The sequence below is a fragment of the Poecilia latipinna genome, unplaced genomic scaffold (genome assembly GCF_001443285.1).
Source record: "Poecilia latipinna isolate Pla-1442-1.1 unplaced genomic scaffold, P_latipinna-1.0 Scaffold1012, whole genome shotgun sequence".
Lineage (NCBI taxonomy): Eukaryota > Metazoa > Chordata > Actinopteri > Cyprinodontiformes > Poeciliidae > Poecilia > Poecilia latipinna.
In genome coordinates this window covers 154,103-163,496 of record NW_015113628.1, presented here as the reverse complement: position 1 = coordinate 163,496, position 9,394 = coordinate 154,103, and the positions used below count along the sequence as shown (strand labels likewise).

Below are 9,394 nucleotides of genomic sequence, written 5' to 3'. Positions count from 1 at the left end.
TTTTGTCAATATGTGACTTGTATCAATCATCTTCATTTTGATCTTTAAAATATAAAAATTTCCACATAACTTAATGTTTTGGTCTGTCTACCGATGTAATTTTGCATCATTTCTAACAGGGATTGTGGATTAGATAATCTGATGAAAAAAATAAAATAATAAAAAAAGAACTGTTTCAGGATGGAGCAGCATTTAAAAAATAAAATAAAATAAAAAAAAAGGAGTGAAGGTAGCCCAAAGCTGTAGTTGTATAAAAACTTTATTGAACAGCATCAAAATCTGCATGAGTAAATCAACTAGTTGGACCTCGAACCTTTGATTTGGGCTATAGCAACGTTTCGGTTCAGAGTTTAAAGGCTGGCGTCCAGATTCTGCTCGGGGTCACGTGAATGCATCAGGAGGAAAAGACGTTTGGAAAGCTCCGGACCGACCCGTCGGGTTGTGGAGGTGACGCCTTCTCCTCTGCGGATCAGAAGGTCAGACAGAAGAGAGAGCTTCTCGTTCTCGGTCCTGCACTGGCTGTAAGCCTGCGAACACACGGAGAGATTATTGGCGTTCTGAAAGGATATCTTGGAGGTTATAGTTTCATAAAGGTCACATGGGCAATTTTACATTGTCACAAGAAAAATAAAGATCACAAATATGACACAAAACATTTTTTTTATTTCGTAGCTCAAGGATGTTAAACTATAAAAATATATTTTTTATATTTTTCCAATCAGCTGAAGGAAATGCAGAGTGAGCTGTGGAGCCATAAAACCTCCAAATCGTTATTTTTGTAACAGAACTTTGACTTCGCAGAATGAAATCCACCAATAAAAACAAAATTCTTAATTTTTTTTACAAAATATCTTCAGGTATTTCATAAAATAATTATGCTTCCCATTTATGTTTTGTTGACTGAACAGCCTCCATGTGGTGCCAGCAGATGTAAATGAAATAAAATGTAAAAAGTTTTTCCACTGAAGCAATTTAACATTACTGCTTTTCCAAGTTGCTTCACATTGCAGACATTAGCTCTACCTAGCCTGGTAAGATACTGACTCCTAACAACTACTTAAAAGAACCCAACACAAAAAATCTGAACTATACAGTAATGAGAGTCAACTTTCATTTCAATATTGTCCTACTTTTTATAAACTTAATTCAGCTATTGATTGCATTGAGGAAAAAAAACAAGAATTGGCAACCTGGGAATGTTTTATCTGCTCTAATTGCTAAACTGAATGCCCACTGTAGCAGATAATAAGTATCATTTGGCATTTGGCAGAATGCTTTTGTTTGTTGAAAAACATTTACATATCTGCTCATTTCAAGCAAATTACCTACTGATTTGTTGTGGAAAAGCTTCATATCTGCATTTTTTTTTGTTAATCCCAAACTGTAACAGACAGGAAGGATGTCTAGATTATATCTTCCTAAATGACAAAAACATGTTTAACTCTTCTCAGTATAAAAACCAGAGGAAGATTTAATTAATCTTAGCAATGACTGCAAAGACTGAATCTGAGCCTGTTGAAATGCTGGAGAGGTGAATGTGTACCTTCTTGAGCAGCTGCGGGGAAGGATAAGCTGCCAAGATGGCAGCCGCCACGTCTGAGCTCACTCTGTTGAACTGCTGGATCTGTCTCTTCCACGCCTGCAGCAGGCCCTTCCCGGCTTTGTCCACCCGCTGGCCTCCCGCCCACTCGCTCTCCAGGTAAAAGGAGAAGCCGGTCTGCTCTCGCGCTCTCCTGAAAACAACCGAGAGGAGTGTGGGAAGTGACCGTGTGATCCGGCAGAGGCGGCGCCGAGCCGAGATGCGATGAGCAAAAAACAGGGCTCCGGATTGCTCACTTGAAAGGGGCCTCGGCTACCGCTTTGGTCGTCATGGTGATGTGGTCGGAGAACTCCTTCCAGGTTGATAAGAAGCGGACGGAGACGCCGGTGTGAAGCTGGAGGTGGACCACGGCCTGACGGGGTTTTGAACGAGGATCGGTGAAGATATAACGAATGCCTAATTTCCTTCTTCAGAACAAAACTTCATATAAATATCATAATTTGAAAAAAAATAACATTGGTAGATTTCCATATTAGTGATGTAAATTATTCTCGACAAAGGCAAACAGAGGACAGTTTACGCTCTTCTGCAGGGGTGCGTCTGGATTTTTATTTTTTGTACCAGGGCACAAACTGTAGAAGGGTGGCACACCAAAATTACAATTTCACCTAAATGTACTTAAGGTTTAAATTACAATGACCAATGAGCCAAAATTTGGATAACAAATATATTTATTTACCCAAATAAAACATATGAATCCGTTTAGCATGAGAAAACTATGCAGTAGATTTGTTTGTTACAGTGGCAGAGGACACAGGCTAATTTTACTAATCATACCATTAGCCTGTTTAGATTAGTGTAGCTTAACTAAGCTAGAGGTAGAGTCTTAAAAACTCTATTTTTAGGACTGTTATGCTAACTCTGTTCAACTTAATAATGATTATAGACTACAAATGGCAAACAACTGTTTAATTACCCTGATTCTCCTTTATACTGTAATCTGATGCTAGTTTTTCTTATTATTAAACATCAACCTGCCAATGGGGACAAGGGATGAAAATTAGCTACATGGCTATAATCGCACATATTTACATAAACAGAGAGGTCCCATTGTCTAAAAATAAACTTGAAACAACACGAAATGATTTATTGATAGTTGTAAAAGAACAAAAGGAGAGTTTTGTTATGAACTGACTTGCAGTGTGGACAAAATGCTAATCTCTGTATGACATACAATAACATAAGTTGGGGGCTCGTCCAGGAAAGCAACACATAGAAAACTTTATGTGCTACCTGAAGCAATATGTTTTTAAAGGAAATTTACAGTGCTTGTACATTTTGTTGAATTGAATCACACTATTTCCTGAATTTTTGATGCAAGATCATCCAGAAATGTCAGAAAAAAAAACCTTACAAACCAAAATTCTGTTCAGGTAATTGTAAACAAAATAAATGTAGCTATGAGCTACAAAATGGAGGTACGTTATGACAAGGTCATGGAAAGTTAAACAGACATCCCTGGTCAATGTTTGTGATGATTCCACTGCAACAGGAAGTGTTAAGATTAGATGTTTATGCAGTTTATGCGTGACGCTGGATTTACAACATCAGAAGCTTGGATCACAAAAACTACTTTTGCGGGCGTCCTACTGAGGGACGTTTAAACAATCGTGTGGCTAATTTTACCCTTGAGTCGATATGATTGTGGCTTGTGTTTACTGGGACCAATTTAACACTTTTTGATTATTTTTCTCCTCACCCCAGCCAGCAAATGTGATTATCTAATCACCATCAAATGAGTGCCTTCATTTATTAACCCCCTGAAGATCAGAAGATTGATTAAATAAAATCAGCTACATAGTGTGCAACACTTTCCACTGTTGTGTTACATTAATAAACCAAAAACATCCCACAGGTGTAAAGTGTTGAAAAATGCAGAAGTCATTACACGTAAGGGAGACGTGGGCCTGCGTTTTAATTAAAAGAAGCAATGCAATTGCTATTAAAATTGGTCAAATGCAAGCATTTGACCAATTTTAATAAATAAATGTATTAATTTCTGAGCGTAAATGCTTTCGTAAAGTAGCATCAATTAAGATGTTCAACTGATTTAAACCACAGGGGGGGATTTCTGTGTCTTTTGGTTAAATTGAAATTTATTTCTGCTGTTGATGCATTATTAAAGTGCATATTAAATTGATGAGAATAACATTTATATTGTGAACTCTCATTTATTTTTTTAAGGTTCTGCAATAAAAAAAAACACTGAAATAAAACACACAATGAATACCACTCATTTACATAAAATTTAAAACACAGATTAGAAATAGAATAATAAGATATTTTCTTGCTAGAGCCTTCTCAAATAGACATATTGAATTAATTTTTTATGAAAGTGAAAAATTATTTTTTTTATATACATAAGTTGATATATACTACATAGCAAAATAACCATATTTAAAATTAAACTTAATTTTAAATAAACCCTGTAGGATGCAGGGTTTTTTTTACTGTATTAATCTTTAAATGTCATGATTAACTCCAGTGTTAACTCTTTCTTTTTACTGTTTCTGTCCACCTGTTTTTTTCCCTCTCCTGGAGCAGGTTGTATAATAAACCATGCAATGATGTGCAGCAACACAGATATCTGCAGCTGACTGACAAAAATGTATAAATAAATAAACAGCTGGATGACGCAAAAGCAATGCAGGTACTACTCAACAAACTTCAAAACCATGCAACTTCAAAAGGGAGAAGGAAAAAAACCCCTCCTCATTGACTAGCTTGTCTTAATAATGGGTTATTTAAGACTTTTAGTGCTGCATTTGTTTTCAAGATAAATACATTTTTTTTTTTTAAAAAAAACCTGTTTTAGTTTTTTCTTCTCGTCACAATTTATGCATCGTTATTATTCAGTGTATCCCATCGGGAGGGGAAACCTACCTCCTCCACTTCAACTCTGGACACCTCCGGCAGCTTCTCGGCGTGACCGCTCCTCCGTTTTTTCTTCTCTTTTCCTCCTCCTGCCTCTTCCCCAGCCACAGCCGCTCTGAGCCTCTTCTGGCTCCGAGACTTTCGGGCCCTGAGAACATCAAGGTGAGTTTTATTTTTATGACTGACAGGATACCCTAAGCAGCCAGCTTTCTGTAAATCATTCATAGCAACACTGATGTAGTGGTGCGAGTAGCCAAACAAGAGAGCCAGCACCGATTTCTGATTTTCCTAAAAGGTGCCTGTTGATTCTGCTTTTGACCTCCGCTGTTTTTAATTATTTTCTTCAAATAATCCTAATATAAAGAAACTCATTTGTCTTTGTTTTAAGTTAACAGCTACATGAAGGGATTACAACTGAAGAATCAAACTCAACTAGTCATTTAATTCTTTTCTCCTCTAATGTCAAAAGTTATTTGGTGATGCATTTACAGACCCAAAAAAATGTGGGGGCTTTCAGTTTTGATGCATTTCATGGCACATTTCAATCAGTTGTTACTTCACTAGTAGATCACTATACTGTAGTCAGTAACTCTAAAGTCTTTTGTATGGAAAACATGACAGATGTTAGCATCTAATGAAAAGCTGCTGATTCAGAAGGTAAAGGTTAAGGTATGGCTATTTAGCATTAAATTGTTAAACTTGTACAAAACCCTACTTTGGTGATAAATTAGCAATGGCCGTTTCAGTCGTTTCAATCTAATTTAGATCGACTATGTTCAGATCCAGCTAAAAGAAATAAAAAATAAAAATACAATTCTTGCTAGGTTTAGTTTTATTTAAAACTACAAAAGGTGAAAATGCAAATCCATATGCATTTTGGTGAGTTTTTTGCTCTTTCAATTCAACGTAGGATAATCTTGCTGAGGTCAGACAAATATTTTTGAAGAATGCATTTTAGATACCAGATCATTAAAAAAAAACTAAATAAATGAAGTAATGAAATTAGCTTTTACAGATTGCTAAATGATAGACTGTAAGTCAGACGGTAACTTTTGCACTCCAAGGAAAACAACAGCTTAGGCGAATTTAAAACCACATTTTTAGAGTAAAGTGAACTGGCCATCAATGCCTCAGCACAAAACTGGCAGGATTGTTTTATCCATTTCTTATAAGTGAAAGTTTTGTCCACTTGTCTTTCGTTTCTGTGCCAGGTGCCTTTTTGCCGAAACGAGAACGTCTTTCTGATTCTCCAGTGTGGTGGATCACTCTGGTCTGGCTGCTTTTAGTTTATAGAAAACTGGCTAATAAACTGGACAAACGGAGAAAATGTGAATCTCCTTGAAGCAATCCACTGAGCTCGAATGAATAAAAACAACCTATGACCGTCACGCCTCTGGTTTAATGAGACTCTCACCTGAAATAGCTCTCCAGCTCGATGACTGCCAGGCTGAGCCGTTTGTCCGGGTGACGCCTCTGCCGCTCCCGGACCCACGATGTGAGGGTGGGACTGCAGGCTGACCCGCTGTACCTCTCCTCCTGGGTTACACAAACAGAGGGAGATGCTTGTTTCAGGTCAAGCTTCTCCAAACAGATAAAAACAGATTGAACCCAGGCTTATCTAGAAAAATTGCTGCTCTTGGGAGATATTTACCGTTTCTACCGGCGAGCTTACGGCCTCGCTTGGAATGCTAAAGCTCGTTTCGAAGGGTTTATTTTGTGTAATAATCTCAGAATATTTTCAAAACAATTCTCCTGCTTGGCTTCCAGCTGAAGGTTTCTGGAAAGTTTTTAGAAATTTCGCACGCCGACTCACTGGGATGTAGTTGTGGGTCAGAGTGATGAAGTCTTCCACCGTCATCTGCATCACCACGTGGGGCTCTGGGACACGCGCCGCACCGTTCTGCTGAAACAGTGGCAGCACATATATTATAATAATAAACTTTATTCAAAACTGGACAACGGATAACTAAAACATAAATGTCACCATTTGATTCGATGTACCCTGCAGCTGCACTGCTGCACCCTGACAAGTTGCAAGCTGAGCTGAGACTACAGGGCTGAAACGAATAATCGTGATGAATCGATTATTCAAATAATTGCCAACTAGTTTAGTAATCAATTAATCGTTAACTTGAGAGAAAGAGAGAGAGAGAGAGAAAAAAAAGACTCAAAACAAGGCCATTTGCTGAATGAACAACATATTTAAAACACTAATTAAATCAAAACTGTACCAAAAAATTAGGATAGAAAAAAATTTTTATTTGTCTGTAAATATTTTCTACACAGAACTCCTCATGTGGCCTTGTTTTAGCTGGATAGATTTTTGTAAAACAAATCTCGAACACCTCTTGCATCCAGTTATTAATCAGTTAATTCAACAAAATAATCAATGGATCAGCCCTACACTGTGTTGATGTTAAGTCAAGCAGAAAAAGCTAAATATTTTTGGGATGTTGATGTTAAAAGCATTTCTTAAGCTGCAAATGCATTAAATGTTAGAAATAATCAAGCAAACACAAAAGGAATATTATTTATCAGCATTTTTATATACTTTTGATCATATATAAAACAAGTGGTTAAAAGCAAAGCACTTCCAGATTGTGCCCGTTTTTTTTTTTGTTTTTTTTTTTGTTTTTTATCCGATTAATAAATCAGAATAATCGATAGCTAAATAGTTGTAGCCTTAGCTGAGATTGTGTTGCATTTTTGTAACTAAACTGGAGGTCGTTTTTTTTTACCTGTGCGCTTGGAGCCTGCCTGGCCCAGGTCACGCTGCGGGGCAGCGGCTGTTTCTCTATGGCGCAGCTACAACCCAGAGCCTGCACAGACGCCAGCAGAGTTCCCCCTCCTTCCAGCTGCAACAGAGCTGCAAAATAGAAAAATGACTTAGCTGAGCTGCTTTCTAATAAACGTGTAGCTTTTTTTTTTTTAGTTTTCTTTCTTCTTTCACCTGGATCAACAGCTACAACCATATGCTTGATGCACTCCTCTGGCCTCAGGGACTTGGAAGCCTCAGCCAGAGCTCTTCTCTCTGCTTTCTGCCTCTCTTGTTCCTGCTTGAGCGCCTCCCTGTCCTGCCGTCTCCTCAGAGCCTCCTCCCTGGAGGCCCGGATCTCCTCCGCCGACCTTTTTGTGGCTTTGGTCGCGTCTCCGGTCTCGGATGCGGAGAGATGCCTGTGGGGGAGGTCATCCGCTTCCTCTGGGGTCGACCTTCTCTCCTTGTCCAATGTGGTGAGGAGATGCTCTGACTCTGAAGAGCCTTTTCGGTTTCCTTCAGTGAGGACAGCGCTGTCCTGTCTCAGTTTTACCCTCTGCGCCAGGGGGACGTCGTCCTCAGAATCGCTGCTTATCATCATGACATCAGCCGATCCAACGCTACAGAGAACCGAACTGGCTGGTTTCTTTGGGGCTTTCTGCGAGGCTACGTCGGTGCTTGGACGAGGCTGGAGGAAATCAAACACAGGCAGCTCCTCATCTGAGTCACTGCTGCTTCTCAGATCCTCGCTTTGAAGTGAATCACTACACATGGTGATGGAAAACACAAACTGTCAGCATCATCAGTTAGTAAAGTGTGGGGTTTTTTGTCTTTGATTTAAACCCCTCGCCAGACTTCTTTGAAAAATTGTCACATTTAGTGTTTACCAGACAAAAAGGCGTGAATGGATCCCCTAACAAACAAATAATTCAAACAAGCAACATGTTCTGAGCGTGCTGGTAAATTCGGCAACAACGGGAACACAATTTTGGTTTCAGACAGAGCTTTGCTAGCAGCCTGTTCTGGCGTTGGAAGATAAGGGAGAACCATTACACAAGTCTCTTGGTGTGACGTTATCTGTTGCTGCAGAAATAATTGGATTCCTAACTTCCAGCTACATATTCCAGGCACCTAAAAAGAGCTCACAATAAAGAAAGAAATTACTTCTTAAATTGAGTTTGGCGCAGCATTAAAAATTTCCTTAGAAAGACAAACGATAGATAACACACGGAAAGCCAGTTCAATTTACACGACAAGAAGGCAGCCAGTGTCACGCACGCAGACGTCAGATAGTAGGACGTGGCTGCGCTGCTGACAACTTCCAAGACAGGAGGATTTCACTACATACTGAACAAATGAACAAACTTCTAACTACAAAATGCTATTTGTTTTTGTAGCTACTTACATCATCGTGTGCTGGGAGGCGCGTGACGCGTTGTTTGATTTTCCCCGGGTTTTGTTGCATTCACGGACAGTCGGACTACAGAGCTTTTAATGATGGAATTGCGCTCTTTTTTTTTTTAGATCCGAATTGTTTGGCTCAACTTGGCGATTTATTTATTTATTTATTTATTTATTTATTTATTTATTTATTTATTTATTTATTTATTTATTTATAGAACGAACCCATCAAGGAAAAAAACATACACTTGTTCCAGTGTTTATGAAAACTTGAACTGTAACTCGTGTCACTGTCTGTTACAACAGACAGTTTTTACTTTTGCATTATTTGAGTTATTACAATAAATGTATTTCCTCAGTAAGGCATGACAAGATGGAATATTACTCGTGACAAGCATTTGATATCTTAGAAGACAGGATCGCCTACAGAACGACCAGTCTTATCATTTTGCTTGACCAAAATCATAAAGATACAAACTGACAGCATTCCACCTAGCTTGACTAGATTATATAGAATTTAAAGTTATTATTTGAGTGATTTATAGATAGTAATTTCCAAGACGATATATAATGTTCATATTATGTTTATGATTAATATAATATGAACTTGTGGAGTGTTATTGTGAATGGAGCACCAGTTACACTACAGTTAATAATGGAGATCAAATTCAGATTCTGAGTTATACACACAATTTCAAAGTAGTCGCAACAAATTTAATGATTTTAGAGGGCGGATGTAACTCGACCAGATAAAGTAATGCGAT

At 38.2% G+C, this 9,394-nt stretch overlaps 1 protein-coding gene across 5 annotated transcripts; it reads right to left on the bottom strand.

The window, feature by feature from the left end:
* Positions 1-240: 240 nt before the first annotated feature.
* On the bottom strand, positions 241-8,741 carry eme1 (essential meiotic structure-specific endonuclease 1). 5 transcript variants are annotated; one of them, XM_015050842.1, is made up of 10 exons: positions 8,635-8,740; positions 7,768-7,993; positions 7,425-7,692; positions 7,213-7,340; positions 6,288-6,377; positions 5,889-6,010; positions 4,484-4,622; positions 1,837-1,952; positions 1,544-1,733; positions 241-527 (listed from the first exon to the last, which is right to left on the bottom strand). In XM_015050842.1, the coding sequence occupies exons 1-10, from the start codon at positions 8,637-8,639 to the stop codon at positions 351-353; spliced, it is 1,461 nt and encodes a 486-aa protein (XP_014906328.1). In that variant the 5' UTR covers positions 8,640-8,740; the 3' UTR covers positions 241-350. The 5 variants fall into 5 exon arrangements, with proteins under 5 accessions (XP_014906328.1, XP_014906326.1, XP_014906327.1 ...); XM_015050840.1 differs by having other exon boundaries at positions 7,425-7,993; XM_015050841.1 differs by having other exon boundaries at positions 6,288-6,374; positions 7,425-7,993.
* Between the last annotated feature and the right edge of the window lie 653 nt (positions 8,742-9,394).

Coding starts and splice junctions, on each gene's coding strand:
- eme1 (XM_015050839.1), bottom strand. CDS start 8,001: ATGTGTAGTGATTCACTTCAAAGCGAGGATCTGAGAAGCAGCAGTGAC. Junction 7,341..7,424: donor GGTTGTAGCTGTTGATCCAG/GTGAAAGAAGAA, acceptor TCTATTTTGCAG/CTCTGTTGCAGCTGGAAGGA. Junction 4,623..5,888: donor GAGCTGGAGAGCTATTTCAG/GTGAGAGTCTCA, acceptor TGATGTTCTCAG/GGCCCGAAAGTCTCGGAGCC.